Raw genomic sequence first — 21,166 nt, 5'->3', positions numbered from 1 at the left:
TTCTTTAATCAAAGTTGTGGACCCAAATGACAGGTGTTATGTAATGAATTTCTAACATTGTGTATATATATATATATATATATATATAATGGTTGTGATGTGTTTTATTATTTCTCATATTCATTGTTAGTTGCTGGTTGCAAACACTTACTTCTGCACAAACTTAGTTTTATTTGGAAAGATGAACTAGGGTTTGAGTTGAAATAATATAACAAGGACTCGGGGCGCTAACCCTCATTTAATGAACTCACTTAGGGATAAGATGAGTTCTACTTGGCATATTTAATCGGTTGTACTTGCAACTTTTCTATATTTGGGAAAATCAGGAAAGAAATACTTTCTAACTATTGGAAAATATTAGGAAGTGCATTAGAGATTAAGTGCATACAAAACCACCACTTATTAGAAATGTATCATATTGATACCCATAGCATAACATCTAATCACAGTGGGGACACAACTTTGGTTCTTTTAATCCAAACAATTTCCAAATACTTCAAAATAGCGAATACAAACCAAAACCCTTTTTCTGCATTAGTCAGAATAGACTAAAGTCTTTACAGATTAGTAACATATATAATTAGTACTTAGTTCACACCTTATTCCCTGTGGGATTCTATCCCAACCTAGTTGGGTTACTATATTTGACACCGACCACCTTACACCATAATTTAGGTGTAATTTGAGCGTATCATATTTTGGCGTCGTCACTAGGGAATACGGTTTTGAAATTACTGATTGTTGTGTACTTCTCTTTAAAAAAAAATTTATTCCATCACTTGGTTTACTATTTCTGGTGAATCAGGTGAAAAGGGCAGGAAGACACAATCGAAATCAAGGAAACCAAGTTGGGCTCCAAGTGAACCCACCAGCACCAGAAGAGGAGGAAGATGAGAATATATTTGCGAAATTCATTAATGAAGCTTATTATGCTTCTGTTGTGGTCCCTCCTAGGACTAGAAATGCTACTTTTAAAATCGATAGCTCTATCTATCAGTTGCTGAAACTTGAAGGTTATTTCCAAAATTCTTCGGAGGATTGTCCACTCTGACATTTGAAGAACTTCCTGCACATGTGTGCTCAACAATCCCAAGGTGTTGTTTCTGCTGATGCACTTCGGTTACGGGTCTTCAAATATTCTTTGGTTGGTCAAGCAAGCGAATGGTATGAAAAGCTTCCTAGCAATTCTATTCACACCTGGAGCGAGCTAGCCAATACATTTTTGAAGAAGTGGTTTCCACCGAGCAAAAAGGCTGAACTTTGAGATAAGATCCTTAAGTTCAAACAGCTCCCGGGGGAACAATTATATTCAGCATGGGAGCGGTTCAAGTATTATCTAGCTCAATCTCCAACTCGTAAGTTTCCAGATGCTATTCTCACTGAGAAGTTCTACAAGGGGTTAGATACAATGAATCAAATTGCTGTCAATACTGCCGCTGGTGGATGAATGGACAAGTTATTTGTTAACATCACCCGGTTGCTCGATAAGCTCACCACCCACAATCAAGCTTGGCAATCCAATGATAGTGAAGTGTTGTCATATGGTAGTCCTTCTATTGCTGCGGTGGATAAAGAGAAGCATGAGTGAGATTATGCTTTTGCTCAATTACAAACCACCGTGGATTTGCTGTCAAAGAGGCTTGCGGAGAAAGAAGCTAAGGGTGTGAATGTTGTTGAAGAAATGCTATCTCATGCTCCTGGAATGTATCAAGTGATGGAGGAGACTTATCTAGAGGGGCAACAACAACTTGAGGATGCTAATTATATCGATAATTCTCAAGAGGGTTATCAAAAGCAATGGAGACCCCAACAACAAAGCAATCAATATGGCCGCAATGAATATGGTGGTTCGAATAGGAGGGATTACAACAACAACAATTATGGTAATCGGAATTCTAATGCCTATGTTCCACCGAAAGGCCGTTCTTCCAACTCTCAAAATTGGCGAGAGGTCCTTTCAATGATCAAGGGACCTTTCGAATGAAATCTATACTTGAGAAGATCTTGGAAAACCAAAACAAGAGTGAAAAAAAGATGGAAAATTTGACCGAAGTGGTAGGCTCTCACACCGATTCAATTCAAAAACTTGAGTCACAAATGCGAGATCTTTCTCATGAGCAAAATCCTTCACAAAGAGGAGGACTTCCTAGCGACACAATTCTGAACCCAAGGGGTAGTGGAGGTGATCATATTTCCTCATGCAAATTTATTTCTACTAGAAGTGGGAAGCTCCTTAATGCGGTGGATGAGAGGGTGGTTGAACCTATTATTGTTGAGCCGGTTGTTGATGAGGTTATTGAAGAAGAAATTGATGAAGAAATTGAAGAAGAACTTGAGGCACCAATTGAAGTGCCTATTATTGTTGAGAAAGAGAAGGTGGCACACCCTATTGTTTTTGAGGATGATGAGGTGCTGAGGGTTGAAAAGGCTACCGAGGGTAGCTCTCAAAAGAGCAAGGTCACGGGGGAAATTAAACCCTTGACTCAAACACATAAATCTCCTCCCCCGTTCCTACAAAGATTGATGAAAAGAACAGAGGATGCCAAGTGCCAACGCTTCTATGACCAATTGAAAGGGTTGTCAATGAATATCCCATTTCTTGATGCATTCCAAGAAATGTCGGGATTTGATAAATACTTGAAGGACTTGTTGACAAAGAAAAGACCAATCAAGCATGATACGGTGGGAGTCACCTGAGTTCTATTATTTCATCCTTAAAGGTTGAGAAGAAGGGAGATTCCGGGGCTTTCACTATTCCTTGCACCATCGGTCACCATGATTTTGATCAAGCCTTATGTGATAATGGGGCTAGTATTAATTTGATTCCACTGGAAATCTATAAATAATTCAGTTTGGGGGCACCTAGACCAATGAGTATGCATCTCCAAATGGTCGATAGAACCATCAAGAGATCGGTAGGGGTTGTTGATGATGTCATTGTTAGAGTGAGGGAATTCTTATTACCGGCAGATTTTGTCATCCTTGATTGTGCGGTTGATAAAGAAGTCTCAATTATCTTGGGAAGGCCATTTCTTGCCACCGGGGGAGGTTTAATGGACTCGGAAAAGAATGAAATAAAATTTCGGGTCAATGATGAAGAGGTAAACTTCCAAGCTAGCAAGGGGTTAAAATTATCAAGTGCTTGTGAGAGCATTTCGGTCATTGATTCTTTCGATGTGGTAGACGAAGCGGTGGAGCATAAATTAGAGGAGGAACAATTTGACGAAGCACTTTCGGCTAATTTGGTGAATTTTGATGCGGATGAAATGGAGGAGTATGTTGAAATGGTAAATTCTCTTATTGGTCGGGGTTCGTATTCTTATGAGCCAAAGAAAATATATCTTGATCTTGACAAAAGAACCACTCATCTAGCTAAGCCTTCGATTATTGAGCCACCGCGACTTGAGCTCAAGCTACTTCCTTTTCATTTGAAATATGCTTTTCTTAGCCCAGATAATACTTTACTGGTTATTCTCTCATCTTTGTTAAATAAGGAACAAAATCAAAAGGTGTTTGCAGTGTTGCGGGATTATCGAAGATCTATTGGGTGGATATTAGGAGGATTCCCTCCGGTATTTGTGAACATAGAATCGAACTTGGGTAAGATAGTTCACCGAGTGTAGAGCATCAAAGAAGGCTAAACCCACCTATGCAAGAAGTGGTCAAGAAGAAGATAATGAAATGGTTGGATGCGGGTGTTGTATACCCAATTGCAAATAGTCCATGGGTGAGTCCGGTACAATGTGTGTCAAAGAAGGGGGGCATCACCGTTGTCCCTAATTTAAAGAATGAATTGATTCCTACAAGAACAGTCACCGGATGGCGAGTGTGTATGGACTATCGAAAGGTCAACACTACAACTTGTAAAGACCACTTCCCTATGCCTTTTGTTGATCAAATGCTTGATCGGCTAGCTGGAAGATCTTATTATTGCTTCTTGGATGGATATCCGGGGTACAACCAAATTAACATCGCCTTAGAGGACCTAGAGAAAACCACTTTCAGTTGTCCTTATGGCACCTTTCCTTTTAGCCGAATGCCTTTTGGCTTATGCAATGCCCCAGCTACATTCCAACGGTGTATGATATCTATTTTCTCAGATATGGTTGAGGATTGCTTGGAAGTCTTTATGGATGACTTTTCAGTTGTTAGTGACTCCTTTGACGAATGCCTTGCCAATCTTGGTAAGATATTGAAGCGGTGTGAAGAAACAAACCTTATACTTAATTGGGAGAAATTTCATTTCATCGTGAAGGAAGGGATTGTCCTTGGCCATAAGATTTCCGAGAAGGGTATTGAGGTAGACCAAGCAAAGATTGACGTTATTGCTAAGTTTTGTTACGTCCCGTATTTTTATACATTGGGACAACCCGGATTAGCTATGATAATTTTGGGCCAAGACTATTCCGGGATTTGAAGTCGGGACTTTTGACTTGTGATTTTATTTTGAGACATAAGTTATATATGAAATTGTTGGCATTGAGCACTTAGGAAAAATTGGGACCAAAATTAAAAAATTGGAATTTAAAAATCTTGCAAATGAGGCCTTGTGGCCCTCAAATGGTCCCACACATTGTGTGGCCAATTTTAATTGGTCCAACACATGTGTGGGCCTAAGTCATGGAGATATTTTTAAGGGGACTTAAAAGATGACCAATTAGTCATCTTTCTTCATTTGAAAATTAGCAAAAAAAAAAAAAAATATACATCAAGAAGGTGAAGACCATCACCATTCTCGGCCAAGACTTGGAAAAACCAAGTCCCATTTCAAGCCACTCTAAAAATATTTCCTTGGTTCAAATCAACTAATTAGAGGTCCCTAAGTAGCGTGGAAGCATTTTTGGAGCGATCAAGGCATCCATTTAAGAGATTGCAAACCCTAACCCATTGTGGAGTTGAAGAGGAAAGGTGAGAAATTCTCTTATTTTATGAGTTATAAATGTTGTATGCATATTGTAGTATGTTAACATGGATGGAAATCATGAAATATTGTATGTTGGAAGTGGGTTGTTTGCTTGAGGAGCTAGCCGTGTATATGGGTGGGGAAAATAGAATTGATGAATTAATTCTTGTATCATGTTTAATTGTTGTGGTGTGTATAATGGCTAAGAATCTTCAATACATATGTATGTGTAGTGTAGCCGTGTATATAGTCCCAATGTGTGACAAAGGACGAATTGATATCGCTTAGTATTTTAGTTGTTGTCGTTATGAATTCTAGTTTGAAATTTAGCGTTCAAGGACTCAAGGACGATATGGTAAGTGTTGCGGACTGATTTGGAGAATATTGTGCGTTGATGTAACTTGTATATTTTATGGGAATTATATCATTATAGTGTGGATTGTTGATACAAATCATGAATTGAAATTGAGGAATGTGTCATGGGGGACTGTTTCGGTTTTAGGGGCTGCTCTCGGTTGGGACAGCTTTCGGGTGAAATTGGAGCAATTGTTGGATTGTTGAAATATTATGCAAATTGTTCAAAGTGTTCTTGAATATTGTTAGTATGATTTTGGGTTAGTATTTGAATGTATAAGAGTTGATGTTGGCTTGAAGGTAAGCCGTTGATATGAATATTTGGAAAGTTGTTGAATGATGTAAAAGAGAGTTACTATTGTTATTTTGCCTTTCGAATTGATTATCGATGTTGCTAGGTTGGTTATTGGGGTTGTTGTTGTTGATTTTGAGCGAGTTAAATTCTCGGGTTGGCCTATTTACAGGGGAAATGCTGCCGAATTTTCTGTAGAATTTAATGTTAGTTTGGAATAAATGGCTTAAGTGCCCTTAGCTAATGTTTGATATTTGTTGGCGTACTTGTAGACATTGGTGAGCCCGAGGCGTAGATTGGGATTAGCTTTAGTCGGGTTAGCTTGGAGTGCGTACGAGGTATGTAAAGCCCAATCTTTCTTTCTTTTGGCATGCCTTAGTTTTGGATAGGCTAGATTACGAGCCTTTAGGAAAATCCTATGATTCGAAATCCGAGCATGATATGATCTATATATATTCCTTGGCACTCTTATGTTTGATTTGATAAAAGTATGAACCGTTACGTCTTTAAAATAGTCGCATTCCGAACTTTGTATAGAAAGGTTTCGCTTTAAGGAATTTCGTAACTCTTGAATGCCATATCTTGCACATAAATGCTAGGATTACCTCAATATTTTTGTAGGAGTCTATATGACATATGATATGTATGTTTTCCATAGGCGGGCCCGACTCGGGTAAATGCCCGTTCGTGGGTCCCGTGACTTGCTTTCATGTAATTTGAAGAACCTTTGAAAGAATTTGTTATGACTATGATTCGATTTTCAAGTATGATCATTTTACTTATGTTTGCGTTTATGATAATGATTTTATGCATATGACTACTCACTACTCTAGTCGTGCATTCTGTTATCCCTTTCGCCGAGTCCCGGGCCGGTTCTGTTGTCGTGCGCACTTTGATATACTCCGAAGTTATGTTGTGTTTATGATTCAATGAGCCACTCGTTAGAGGGCTATGTTCCATTTACATTTGGTGTTATGCTGTGTTATGATATGTGACGGGGAATATGGAGATTTGAAACTTTCTGGTGTTATGCTGTGTTATGGCGCCATTGACGGGCGGGCGACCATATTCTTCTGTACCCTATGCATGACTTATATTTTTGAAAATTAAACATTTTGATATAGTGGATTTGTACTTATTTTCTGTACCACTATTTTGTTTATGTCTTAGATTTGTTTTTGTATCTTCTGCTTTGCATACTCAGTACATATTTCGTACTGACCCCCTTTCTTCGGGGGCTGCGTTTCATGCCCGCAGGTACAGACGCACAGTTTGGTGATCCACCAGTCTAGGACACCCTCTTCTGCCGTTTGGAGTGCTCTTCTCATTTCAGAGCATATATTTTGGTATATATTCGTTCGCTGTGTATGCATATATTTGTTCAGGGGTACGGCGGGGCCCTGTCCCGTCATATGTTTCGGTTGGTCTGTTTAGAGGTCTATAGACATATTTGTGGGTGTGTGTGCCTACTTCTGTTCAGATGGGTATGTGGTTTATTGTGATGCCTCTGGTATGGGTTTGGGTTGTGTGTTGATGCAGCACGGTCGAGTCATAGCCTATGCTTCCCGGCAGCTCAGACCGCACGAAAAGAATTATCCCACACATGATTTGGAATTAGCTGCGGTGATTCATGCTTTGATGATCTGGCGGCATTACTTATATGGGGTCCACGTTGATATTTATACGGACCATAAGAGCCTCCAGTATATTTTCAGACAGAAAGAACTAAATTTGCGGCAGAGGCGGTGGTTAGAGTTGCTGAAAGATTATGATGTTGATATCCTATTCCACCCAGGGAAAGCTAATGTCATGGCAGATGCACTTAGCCGCAAGTCCATGAGCAGTTTGATTGATGTACAGTCTGGTAAGAAAGAAATAGTTCGTGATATCCATCAGTTAGCCAGTCTTGGAGTTCGCTTAGCCGATTCTGGAGATGCTGGGATTTCTTTTCGAGGAGTGGCCGAGTCCTCTATTCTGGGTGAGATAAAGCAGTGTCAGCATGAGGATCCTGTTCTGGGGCAGTACAGAGACACAACCCGTGAAAAGGAGAAGACCCCATTATACAGGGGCAGATTATGTGTACCCGATGTTGCGGGACTGCGGCGACAGGTTATGGGCGAGGCACATTATGCCAGATATTCTGTTCATCCAGGGTCGACGAAGATGTATCATGATCTTAGATGTCTGTATTGGTGGGACGGTATGAAAAATGACATAGCAGAGTTCGTTGCCCAATGCCCAAATTGTCAGCAGGTGAAGATTGAGCATCAGAAACCCGGTGGGTTATTGCAGGAGATAGAGATACCAACGTGGAAGTGGGAGATAATTAATATGGATTTCATTGTAGGCTTGCCTCGCACTCCACGGAGATACGACTCCATTTGGGTTATCGTTGATCGGCTGACAAAATCAGCCCACTTTCTTCCAGTTCGGACTACATACACAGCTGAAGATTATGCCAGGCTATATATTAAGGAGATTGTGAGACTCCACGGAGTTCCAGTGTCTGTTATCTCCGACAGAGGTGTCCAGTTTACAGCTAATTTCTGGAGATCATTTCAGGAGGGATTTGGGACCCAGGTGAGTCTGAGTACAACATTTCATCCTCAGTCCGACGGACAGGCCGAGCGCACTATTCAGACATTAGAAGATATGCTGCGTGCCTGTGTTATTGATTTCAGGGGTAGCTGGGATAATCATTTGCCGCTTGTTGAATTTGCTTATAACAACAGCAACCACTGCAGTATTCAGATGGCACCCTATGAGGCTTTGTATGGCAGGAAATGCAGATCTCCGATCGGTTGGTTTGATGTGGGTGAGATTCAGTTAATTGGTCCAGATGTGGTCCAGCAGGCGGTCGATAAAGTGAAACCGATCCGAGAGCGACTATTAGCGGCCCAGAGTCGACAGAAATCTTATGCAGATAAACGACGTCGACCGTTAGAGTTTCAGATTGGAGATTGGGTGTTCCTGAAAGTGTCACCTATGAAAAGAGTTATGAGATTTGGCAAGAAAGGAAAGCTCAGTCCGAGTTATATTGGGCCGTATCAAATTATTCATACAATAGGCAAGGTGGCCTATGAATTGGATCTACCAGCTGATTTGGGAGCGGTACACCCGGTATTTCATGTTTCCATGCTTTGTAAATGTATTGGTGACCCTTCCAGAATCTTCCCTTCAGATGATATGCAGGTCACAGAGGAGCTATCTTATGAAGAGCAACCTATAGCCATATTGGATCGTCAGGTAAGGAAGTTGCGGAATAAAGATGTGGCTTCGGTTAAAGTGCTGTGGCGGAATAATAACCGCGAGGAAATGACCTGGGAGGCTGAGGAGCAGATGAAGAAAAAGTATCCTCACTTATTTCCAGTACCTTCAGGTAACCTAAATTCTTTGTTTTATTATGTTGATTTGTGACTAACTTGTATGTGATGGCTATAAAAGAACCTCCCCCAAATTTTGGTAAGACCCGTAGAATTAATCCAACATTCGAGGACGAATGTTATTAAGGACGGGGGGGAGGGGGGGAGGATGTTATGTCCCGTATTTTTATACATTGGGACAACCCGGATTAACTATGATAATATTGGGCCAAGACTATTCCGGGATTTGAAGTCGGGACTTTTGACTTGTGATTTTATTTTGAGACATAAGTTATATATGAAATTGTTGGCATTGAACACTTAGGAAGAATTGGGACCAAAATTCAAAAATTGGAATTTAAAAATCTTGCAAATGAGGCCTTGTGGCCCTCAAATGGTCCCACACATTGTGTGGCCAATTTTAATTGGTCCAACACATGTGTGGGCCTAAGTCATGGAGATATTTTTAAGGGGACTTAAAAGATGACCACTTACTCATCTTTCTTCATTTGAAACTTAGCAAAAAAAAAAAATATACATCAAGAAGGTGAAGACCATCACCATTCTCGGCCAAGACTTGGAAAAACCAAGTCCCATTTCAAGCCACTCTAAAAATATTTCCTTGGTTCAAATCAACTAATTAGAGGTCCCTAAGTAGCGTGGAAACATTTTTGGAGCGATCAAGGCATCCATTTAAGAGATTGCAAACCCTAACCCATTGTGGAGTTGAAGAGGAAAGGCGAGAAATTCTCTTGTTTTATGAGTTATAAATGTTGTATGCATATTGTAGTATGTTAATATGGATGGAAATCATGAAATATTGTATGTTGGAAGTGGGTTGTTTGCTTGAGGAGCTAGCCGTGTATATGGGTGGGGAAAATAGAATTGATGAATTAATTCTTGTATCATGTTTAATTGTTGTGGTGTGTATAATGGCTAAGAATCTTCAATACATATGTATGTGTAGTGTAGCCGTGTATATAGTCCCAATGTGTGACAAAGGACGAATTGATATCGCTTAGTATTTTAGTTGTTGTCGTTATGAATTCTAGTTTGAAATTTAGCGTTCAAGGACTCAAGGACGATATGGTAAGTGTTGCGGACTGATTTGGAGAATATTGTGCGTTGATGTAACTTGTATATTTTATGGGAATTATATCGTTATAGTGTGGATTGTTGATACAAATCATGAATTGAAATTGAGGAATGTGTCATGGGGGACTGTTTCGGTTTTAGGGGCTGCTCTCGGTTGGGACAGCTTTCGGGTGAAATTGGAGCAATTGTTGGATTGTTGAAATATTATGCAAATTGTTCAAAGTGTTCTTGAATATTGTTAGTATGATTTTGGGTTAGTATTTGAATGTATAAGCGTTGATGTTGGCTTGAAGGTAAGCCGTTGATATGAATATTTGGAAAGTTGTTGAATGATGTAAAAGAGAGTTACTATTGTTATTTTGCCTTTCGAATTGATTATCGATGTTGCTAGGTTGGTTATTGGGGTTGTTGTTGTTGATTTTGAGCGAGTTAAATTCTCGGGTTGGCCTATTTACAGGGGAAATGCTGCCGAATTTTCTGTAGAATTTAATGTTAGTTTGGAATAAATGGCTTAAGTGCCCTTAGCTAATGTTTGATATTTGTTGGCGTACTTGTAGACATTGGTGAGCCCGAGGCGTAGATTGGGATTAGCTTTAGTCGGGTTAGCTTGGAGTGCGTACGAGGTATGTAAAGCCCAATCTTTCTTTCTTTTGGCATGCCTTAGTTTTGGATAGGCTAGATTACGAGCCTTTAGGAAAATCCTATGATTCGAAATCCGAGCATGATATGATCTATATATATTCCTTGGCACTCTTATGTTTGATTTGATAAAAGTATGAACCGTTACGTCTTTGAAATAGTCGCATTCCGAACTTTGTATAGAAAGGTTTCGCTTTAAGGAATTTCGTAACTCTTGAATGCCATATCTTGCACATAAATGCTCGGATTACCTCAATATTTTTGTAGGAGTCTATATGACATATGATATGTATGTTTTCCATAGGCGGGCCCGACTCGGGTAAATGCCCGTCCGTGGGTCCCGCGACTTTCTTTCATGTAATTTGAAGAACCTTTGAAAGAATTTGTTATGACTATGATTCGATTTTCAAGTATGATCATTTTACTTATGTTTGAGTTTATGATAATGATTTTATGCATATGACTACTCACGACTCTACTCGTGCATTCTGGTATCCCTTTCGCCGAGTCCCTGGCCGGTTCTGTTGTCGTGCGCACTTTGATATACTCCGAAGTTATGCTGTGTTTATGATTCATCAAGCCACTCGTTAGAGGGCTATGTTCCATTTACATTTGGTGTTATGCTGTGTTATGATATGTGACGGGGAATATGGAGATTTGAAACTTTCTGGTGTTATGCTATGTTATGGCGCCATTGACGGGCGGGCGACCATACTCTTCTGTACCCTATGCATGACTTATATTTTTGAAAATTAAACATTTTGATATAGTGGATCTGTACTTATTTTCTGTACCACTATTTTGTTTATGTCTCAGATTTGTTTCTGTATCTTCTGCTTTGCATACTCAGTACATATTTCGTACTGACCCCCTTTCTTCGGGGGCTGCGTTTCATGCCCGCAGGTACAGACGCACAGTTTGGTGATCCACCAGTATAGGACACCCTCTTCTGCCGTTTGGAGTGCTCTTCTCATTTTAGAGCATATATTTTGGTATATATTCGTTCGCTGTGTATGCATATATTTGTTCAGGGGTACGGCGGGGCCCTGTCCCGTCATATGTTTCGGTTGGTCTGTTTAGAGGTCTGTATACATATTTGTGGGTGTGTGTGCCTACTTCTGTTCAGATGTGGTTGTATGATCTTATTCACTATGGCAGCCTTGTCGGCGTACATTTTGTATATGTTTTGGGGCCGTTGTGCCATTTGATAGCCTGGTCGGCTTTTGATATATATATCCGCATACGGTTGCGTTGAGATGTGTTTGAAATAGTTTGATATAGTTTGAGACGGCATATAGTATTTATGGCCGTATATGCTATTTGTATGTGATTCGATATGGATAGGTACGTTTGGGTGCTCAACTCGGGCGCTAGTCACGGCCTACGGGGTTGGGTCGTGACAAGTTTCCTCCACCCATCTATGTCAAAAGAGTTCATAGCTTCTTGGGACATGCTAGTTTCTATCGGCGTTTTATCAAGGATTTTTCAAAAATTGTAAATCCTATGTGTAAGCTCCTTGAAAAGGAGGCTAAGTTTGGGTTTGATGAAAAGTGCCTTAAGGCATTTAATGAATTGAAGGAAAAGCTCACTTCTACTCCAATTATTGTCTCCCCGGATTGGTCATTGCAATTTGAGCTCATGTGTGATGCGAGCGGATTTGCTATTGGTGCGGTGCTTGGGCAAAGGCACAACAAAATCATGCACCCAATTTATTATGCTAGCAAAACCCTCAATGGTGCTCAAATGAATTTTACAGTCACCGAGCAAGAACTTCTAGCCATTGTATATGTTTTTGAGAAGTTCCGGGCCTATCTTTTGGGATCCAAAATGGTTGTTCACGCGGATCACGCGGCATTGAGATATTTGATAAAAAAAGAAATCCAAAGCCATGGTTGATTCGCTGGGCTTTATTGTTGCAAGAGTTTGACTTTGAAGTCAAAGATCGAAAAGGTTGTGAAAACCAAGTTGCGGATCATCTATCTAGGCTTGAGGAAGTCGGGAGACCGAGTGGTGATCTTGAATTAAATGATGCGTTTCCCAATGAAAGACTTTTGTCCGTTTCTTGTGAAGTTACTCCTTGGTATGCGGATATCGCCAACTTCTTGGTGACGGGTCTTATTGTCACGACCCAACCGGAGGGCTGCGACGGGCACCGGATGCTAGCCCACCCGAGCACCTCTTAACATACTTTCACACTTACCTCTACGTGAGCCACATATTAAATCATACATTTCTATTCATCAATCGAACTAGTCCCATTGGACAACAATACCTTTATATCATCATTGGCATCTATGCCCATATCAATGTATATAAGCCGACGAGGCTAACAAAATGATGTGCAAAATATAGGCCGACAAGGCCACCACATCTAACTATATACACATGTCTACGAGCCTCTAAAGAGAGTATGTCATATCATATAGGCAGGACAGGACCCCACTATGCCCATAATTATGTACACAAAAGAATCAATACCCAAAAGCTATAACTCCGAATGAAATGGAGCTCCACTCTGTAGTCCCTGAGAATGTAGCTATGAATCAAGTCTGTCTCCCTGGGCACCTGCGGGCATGACGCAGCGTCCACAAACAAAAGGGCGTCTGTACGAAGAATGTACTGAGTGTGTAAAGCATGATCAATATCAATATAGAAGCATAATAACCAACATGAGAAATAGCATAAGATGGGAGATAGCAGGATCATCGTCATAAGCACTTACTTGCTTGTCATTGGGACTTTCATTTCTAATGTGAGATTGTGTACATACATCTGTATCCGTATCCGTATTCGTATCCATACTCATTCACATTTCGTATCTATAATCGTATTCTAATACATATTCTTATTCGTATTTGCATCATGTCTGTATTCATGCTCATGTCTATATCATATACATATCCATACTATATACATATCCATGTTATATACGTATCCATATCATGTACATATCAATTACATAGCATACCCGACCACAATGGTTCGGTGTTTCACGTACCCGACTATGGTTAGGCTCGGTGGTCATACATACCTGGCCAACCAAGGCTCAGAGTTACACATATCTGGCCCTACCAAGGCTCAGTGTTATATGTACCCAACTGCAGTGATGCAGGTGCATCGTCATATACATATATATACATTTACATCTATATATTCTACCCGGCCATTTAAGCTCGGGGTTTCATAATAGCCATACATAGGCACACATACATATAAGCTCATAGGCATCTTTAGCATTATCACCACTATCACCGTCATCATTATCGTTGTCGCTATTATCGTCGTCATCATTATCATCATTACCATTATCGTCATTCATTACGTCTATCCTTATAGGATTATTCTTCATATAAGGAATTTAGAAAAATCGCAATACATATGAAGGATTATAAGCTTTGTAGCCTTTGGAGATAGAGTCATTTGGAGGACATCATAGACTTAAAGAAGATTTAGAAGATTGGGCAAAGAACCATGCCTTATGAAATAATGGCTAGCCTTACATACCTTTCCGTTCAACTATTCAACACTTGCACGTTCTCCTCCGAAGCTCACGTTCCTACCTTCATTAAAGTCATACTATCATTAGAAATCGATAGCTAGCATACATGACTAAAGCTGGAGAAAATTGGAAAATATCTCCTTTATTCACACGACATTCCTCCATCTCGTAAATCAACTCCCAAACGTCAATAATACAACCACAATATTATAACGATAGTCATTATTTATCCACATTATCTATACTTCTCAATTCGCTTCCAATCACCCATACCCATGGTCATAACACACGACTACGTTCATTCATATACATTTCCTATCCCATGTTCTTAACATCATTTATAACATTTTCATATCACAACACATCAAGAATCGTAACTCAATTCAAGCTATTACTCAAAATGGCACTATTTCTCACTTATGACCCATTTTTATATATCCTTCTACAATCCAAGTATTTCAACTTTGAAACACCTTAAGCAACATAAAAATACCATAAATCTTACCTTAGATGTTGTAGGAACAAGCCTTGGATGGAAATACTTCACTTGAGCCAAAACCCTAGTTCATCTCCAATGAGATTTCTTGACTTGGATGATCTTTAATGGGTTTCCTTACACTTGATCCGCTTAGTTTATGTTGTTGATCACCAATACTTCTTGAATTCTTGTGGAATAAATGTAGAGATATGTTTTAGAGAGAAGGGGTGTGATATGGAAATGAAATGAAATGAAACTTGGTTCCCTTATTTAATGAACCAGTCCCCGACCAGATATATGGACCAACATACGGTCTGTACATTTTATACGGGCCGTATGTTTGGCCGTATGTTTGGTCGAGTGAAATGTGTCATTCTGGGCTGATTATACGGTCCTAACATACGGACCGTATGTTTTATACAGCCAGTATGTTTGGCCGTATAATCCCCAGTGTTCCGAAGTCCGTTCTCGTCGACTCATTTGATCTCCAATCCTTATGGAACCTTCTTTAAACTTGTTTAACACCTCAATACCAATATAAGGGACATTATCACTGTTCTCCAAGACATCATTAAATCCTCGTTAATTCTTTACTCGAAATTCCTTTATGATGCCTATCGTATGTCTTGCCTTCTCTTGGCAATATTTCTTCCCCTATCTCGAACATCTTTGAAATCTTAACTAGGGTCATACAATGTCATTCCTTACTTATCGAAATACCATATACTTTGTGCTCTTCGTTAATCTATTCACTGTACATCGACGAGATTTTTTTTTCCGAGGTGTAACAGTTATCCCCGACGACATCAAAGCTTATTAAAAGAAGATATTTTTGAGAGATAGTCATCAATACTATTGGGATGAGCCCTATTTGTTCCGCACTTATGCCGACAACATCATTTGGCGATGGAAATCTTGACAGCTTGCCATGACTATCCCGTGGGGGGTCATCATAGTGGAAACCACACCGCGGCAAAAGTGCTTGAATGTGACTATTATTGGCCGACCCTTTATCATGATGCAAATTTGATGGTGAAATCTTGTGACCAATGTCAATGCCAAGGGTCAATTGCGAGGAAGCACGAAATGCCCATGAGCTGTGTCATGGAGGTTAAACTCTTTGACGTGTGGGGCATCGACTTTATGGGCCCATTTGTGAGTTCTCGTAGCATGTGGTACATCCTTTTTGTAGTTGACTATGTGTCCAAGTGGGTCAAAGCTGTAGCATTGCCTAACAATGACGGCAAGAATGTCACAAATTTTCTCAAAAAGAATAGCACTCCTAGGGCGATCATTAGTGATGGTGGCACTCATTTTTGCAACAAGCAATTCACTAGTCTCATGGAGAAATATGGAGTGAAGCATAGGGTGGAAAATCCTTACCACCCCCAAACTAGTGGGCAAGTCGAAGTCTCCAATAGGGAGATAAAGAGTATCTTAGCCAATACGGTTACTGAAAATAGAACTGATTGGTCATTAAAGCTTGATGATGCTCTTTGGGCTTATAGAATGGCATTCAAGACTCCCATTGGTACTTCTCCTTATCAGTTGGTGTTTGGTAAAGCTTATCATCTACCGGTTGAACTTGAACACAAAGCTTTGTGGGCACTAAAAAATTGAACATGCATTGGGACGAAGCAGCCGAGTTGCAGTTGTTTCAAATGAATGAAATGGAGGAGTTTCGGTATCATTCCTATGAGAGTGCGGCTTTGTATAAAGAAAAGATGAAGCATTATCACGATGTCAAACTTTTAAAGAGAGATTTTCAACCGAGTGATTCGGTGTTGCTATTCAACTCAAGGTTGAAGCTCTTTCCAAGCAAATTGAAATCCAAGTGGTCCGGTCCTTTTACTTTGGTGAGTGTTTCACCCAATGGTTCGATGGAATTGAAGTCCAAAGATGGGACTCATACTTTCAGAGTGAATGGCCATTGGGTAAAGCACTATCATTTGATTGTTGATGGTGACAAGATTGTCGATGCTCACCGGTTGAAACATGGCACTGGATCTTGACACCAAAAGTAGTATCACGTCGTGTCGCGACGTTAAATTGTGCGCTTCTTGGGAGGCAACCCATGTTCATGTTCGCACTATGTTTTTCGGTTTGTTGGTTTTTGTTTTTGTGTTGTTTTGATGTTTGTTGATGTGTCTAGGAACCTAAGTGTTGAATCAAGAAATTTCCAGGAAAGCAGATGAACGGTGCACATTCGACGAACCGTCGATCAATTCGACGAGCCGTAGAATGCGCCGTCGAAATGGACCACCTGAAAGATTCATCACTGGAAATAATGGCCTTTCAACGACATGTTTGACACTCCGTCGAATTGAACGACGGTCAATTCAACGGGCGTTTTTCTCCCTTGCATATAAAAAAATGGAATGATCAAAGACGTTGCACTCGACGGAACGTCGAACCATTCGATGTTCTGTCCTTTTTACGTGTCGGGTAGGGCTATTATTTATATAACCCGACGCACCCCCTTTCTCTTCCCACTTCTTCTTTTTTAAATACTCCTTCCTCTTCCACATTTCCCTCACCCATAACTATTACCCAACAGTTACTCCACCATCCCCTCTCTTAAATTCACCCATTAACCACCATTCCTCTCATTTACCATTATTTTCTCCCCAATTTACTCCCTCCTGCTATTGTGTGTAACCCTAGTAGTGGCTAATTGTGTGTTCCTCATTCCTTAAGTGCTAAAATCAAGTCTTCTTTCAATTTTAAGGTATGCTAGATCATGTATTGTTTGTTTACATGTTCGTGCTCGTTGTTTGCTTCCATGTATTGTTGTTGTTAGTTTAGTTATGCTAGTGGTTTGTGTGGATGTTTGATTCATTGGGTATAACTTATTGCTGAAAATTGAGACTCGTGGAGCGAGTGCATCGTCTTCTACCGAGTCGGAAGGCAACACGACAAACACACCTCATTCATGAGATTGTTGTTGTTTTGCCTGCCACCTGTTTGATGAAATGCCCAAGTGTAAAATTGTTGTTGTTTGAAATGTTGGCTTAGAGGGCATTACGACCAAAGAGGTGTTTTGCCCGCCAATTATTTTCCATAATCTAACCCGAGCCAATGTTGGGTGAAGTCTGAGTTACCCTAAATTACGAGAGGGTTTGCCCCACGACCCAAGGATCGTGTTGAGTAAGCCAGAAGTCCATTTGACACTGAGTTCGACGGTCCGTCGATTCACTCGACGAACCGTCCTTCTTAACGTCGACTGTTTCCTCACAAAGGTTTGAGGCAAAACACATTCAATGGTGGACTCGACGGTCCGTCGAATCTATCGACGAAGCATCCTTTCCACCATCTTTAAGTTGCAAACTCCAGTGACCAAAGAAAGATTGACGGTGCGATCGATGGGCCTTCGATCTGTTGGACGAAAAATTCGACACTCCGTCGATCAGTTCGATGTCTCTTCTAGCAAATCGGCATCACCACTGGCAGCTTTAAAGTTATCTCATATTTTGCATTTTTTTTGGTTTGGTTGTATTTTTATGATTGACTCAACCACGAAGGGTGTTCTTCTTGTAGATATGCCTCCAAAGAATCCAGTCAAGCGGGGTGGTGGTCCTAAAAAAGACCGAGGTCGGGGACAATCGACCCTTACTCTTAGAGATGAACCTTCCAACTCTGAACGTCAAGAGGTGGTACCAACGACTAGAACGAGATCACGGACCACCACTCCCCGCGTAGAACCACCTACCCCAAACTCCTCCCAATCTGAAGAGGGGAGTCATCCTCTATATCCACTAGTGCTAGCAAGGCAGCAACAGAGCAACAAGCCGCTTCTGAGTGCAATTCAGATGAGGAACAAGAACGGCTGTGGCTGCAGAAGAGGCAGGTAGCTGTAATCCGATTCCCTTATGATAGGTGCAGAAAGTACTACATAAAGGGTGCCACTATAGTCACCGGGGGTAACCCGAGGAGGAATATTCAAGAAGAGGAACAAATCAGTATAGGCGGATTAGAGAGTTACCCTCGGATTACTGATCTCATCCACCACTATAATCTTGAGGCATTCACACAGCCTACAGGGGATTATTTCCCGACCATGGTTCAGGATTTCTATACTACCTACAGAGTGCTGCTAAAGCAGCGACACAAGAAAAAAAGAGGTTTGAAAGCCGCCCTTCCATTAAATACAGTGTATGTTAGGGGTGTACATGTTGATATCTTAGCCCGCACAATCAACAGGTTTTATTTTGGGGATGACTTCGTTGAGCCAACCACAATGGAATATGATGATAAGTTTGAAAGAAGAGCTAAGAAATCTGTGAGAGAATGGTTTGTGACAATGATGGCTCGAGGTCCAGCGGACAAGGCCCCATGGGTGAGTAACTTGGCTGCAAAGATACATAAGGTTGATATCAGCTTGGAAGCTAAATTCTGGTGGAATTTCGTCATCTATCGCATTTTGCCAACGGGAGCGAATAACATAGTCACACCGGATAGAGCAGTAGTTGTGGCTGCTATGCTATCCAGGTCCCGATGAACTTGGGTGAGTTGATCAGTAGAGCCATTCGGGCACGCGTACCACAGGAGGCGAAAACTTTGATTTTACCGTCCCTTATCACACAGTTGTGCAGGATGGCCCAGGTGAGACACATTGATACATTTGCAGCCACTCTCCCAGTAACAAAGGTGTGTGACATCACACGGAGTGGGGATGAGACACTCTGTACATCTTAGGCCACCAGCACTTCACTGCAAGACTTCCCGGATGAGGAGACTGAGCATGTTATAGATTCAGTGCCACAGGACACAGTTGATCTGGCCACTGAGGGCTTTTCCCCAGCAGCCGCCTCCTCACCATTTGTAGCTGATGCTACCACTTCTTTAGAGGCACCACCTCAGCCTGCAGCCCCATCTTCAGCTCCTATTCCTCCTTCATCCGCAATATCATCCTCCGAGGATATCTTTGTCCTCAACAGGGCGAACGTCAAAGAGTTTGCCATCAAAGCCGAACGAGCTGATCAGCAGGTTACCCGGATATTACAGAAGTTAGGTATGTTTGTTCGCAAAGAGATTGCACCAGAGTTGGAGCCTCTTCAGGAGGCTATGGAGAGGCATCACGCTAGGGTGAATGCGCGACTTGACAGTTTAGAGATGCGGATACTCACTATTGAGAAGAAGAGTAAGAGTGGTACTTCTAGGGATAGGAATACCGAACTTGAAGAAGTCAGAGCTGAGGTCAAGGCCCTTCGTGCGGGAGAGCAGGTTATTGTGAATAACACGACACCACCTATGCTAGTGGACAGCATTTCAGATTTGATCAAAGTAGTTGACTTGGTGATTGAGGAAGAGACTAGGGAAAGTCTCAAGAGAAAAAGGACTGAGACATTAGCTGATGATAATGATAAGGAGGATGATAATGAGGATGAGGACCCTGAGTTTCAGGAAAGTATTAGTCGGTCGCGCCTAGACACGAGGTTCACCGGAGCATCGTCCAGCACCAGTGCTATCCCAGCACCGAGCCGATTACGATAGCTGCTCAGGACCTGCAGCCACAGGGCCAGTAAACCCCACCTCCTAGGTCCGCTGAGCCAGCAGTAGAGACAGTTTCCATTCGCACTGATGCGGAGGAGACACCTACGCAGCAGCAGCGGGATTAGAGCATCTTAGGTCGGCCCTTCCACCATAGGGTGATGGTATGATTTTGATGCATTGGGGACAGTGCATCCTTTTTTTGCTGGGGGTGGGGTAACCTGATATATCTAGTAGTGTATATATGTGTTAAATCTTGGTTAGAGTAATTGTGACTGTAGTGGTTGTTGCATTTTGAACTAATGGCATGAATTTCGAGAACAAATTGGAATGAAAAGGATGTTTTTGAAATTGGAAATGAATTGATTTAAAATTGACCCCTCCGAAATTTTATGGCCTATCATAAGTTGTAATGAATTGACATGTATGGTTGTTTTTGTGACATCATAGATATTAGAGTGTGTATGGGTTGAGTGTTCAAATCCTTATGCCATGGCACGTGTTAGAACTTCTTGTGTTCATTGATGGCATTTGTGGATCTAGAACTTGCCCGGTAAGTTGTGCTATATTAGGATAGTTGGTTGTGAAGTGATCATAGGATTTCCTTGTAAATAGTCACTTTAGCCTTAAAAATCCCAAAACCCGTTCTATATAAATATCATTAATTCTCCCTTTTGAGCCTTTGACCATTTTTCTTGATTAACCATAACAAACCTTTGCCCCTCTTCATGAATTAATTCCATCTTTACACTCGTTCCCTCCTTGACGCTACGAGAGAAAAGAGGCAAATTTCCTAAGTTGGGGGTGGCATATGTGTGAAGTAGAGGCTAAGAGCCTAAAGCTGGAGGTGTATGAGTTAAATAGTCGAGAACTAGATGTGATTTTTTTTTTTTTTAATAATTGTCTCATAGAAAGACTATAAATTCTAGTAGGAATCAAATCATATCATAGTCATAAGTTGAAGGATTAATCATGAGTAGAATGGGCGTGCAAAAAGTGAGAATGTGTAGTGTCGAGGAGGATGATTCACTGACTCCCAAATAAGTATCCTACC

The 21,166-nt window shown here is 41.0% G+C and overlaps 2 protein-coding genes and 1 non-coding gene across 3 annotated transcripts; 2 read left to right on the top strand and 1 right to left on the bottom strand.

Annotated features, from left to right (window-relative positions):
* Positions 1-1,256: 1,256 nt before the first annotated feature.
* LOC132604823 (small nucleolar RNA R71) lies at positions 1,257-1,362 on the bottom strand. The gene has a single exon (XR_009568917.1). It is a non-coding gene; the product is annotated as a small nucleolar RNA R71 (small nucleolar RNA).
* A 1,508-nt stretch (positions 1,363-2,870) lies between these two features.
* On the top strand, positions 2,871-16,242 carry LOC132601365 (uncharacterized). Its single transcript, XM_060314460.1, has 6 exons — positions 2,871-3,048; positions 3,184-3,287; positions 3,495-3,600; positions 4,101-4,184; positions 15,815-16,022; positions 16,131-16,242. The coding sequence occupies exons 1-6, from the start codon at positions 2,871-2,873 to the stop codon at positions 16,240-16,242; spliced, it is 792 nt and encodes a 263-aa protein (XP_060170443.1).
* Positions 16,243-16,244: 2 nt separating this feature from the next.
* LOC132601364 (uncharacterized) lies at positions 16,245-16,634 on the top strand. Its single transcript, XM_060314459.1, has one exon. The coding sequence runs from the start codon at positions 16,245-16,247 to the stop codon at positions 16,632-16,634; it is 390 nt and encodes a 129-aa protein (XP_060170442.1).
* The last annotated feature ends 4,532 nt before the right edge of the window (positions 16,635-21,166 follow it).

This window comes from Lycium barbarum, chromosome 7 (assembly GCF_019175385.1).
Source record: "Lycium barbarum isolate Lr01 chromosome 7, ASM1917538v2, whole genome shotgun sequence".
In the NCBI taxonomy this organism is placed as follows: domain Eukaryota; kingdom Viridiplantae; phylum Streptophyta; class Magnoliopsida; order Solanales; family Solanaceae; genus Lycium; species Lycium barbarum.
Note: the sequence above shows the minus strand (reverse complement) of the source record. Positions and strands in the feature narration are given on the sequence as shown.

Coding starts and splice junctions, on each gene's coding strand:
- LOC132601364 (XM_060314459.1), top strand. CDS start 16,245: ATGCATTGGGACGAAGCAGCCGAGTTGCAGTTGTTTCAAATGAATGAA.
- LOC132601365 (XM_060314460.1), top strand. CDS start 2,871: ATGAGTATGCATCTCCAAATGGTCGATAGAACCATCAAGAGATCGGTA. Junction 3,288..3,494: donor TGGAGGAGTATGTTGAAATG/GTAAATTCTCTT, acceptor TTGTTAAATAAG/GAACAAAATCAAAAGGTGTT. Junction 16,023..16,130: donor TACCACCCCCAAACTAGTGG/GCAAGTCGAAGT, acceptor TTGGGCTTATAG/AATGGCATTCAAGACTCCCA.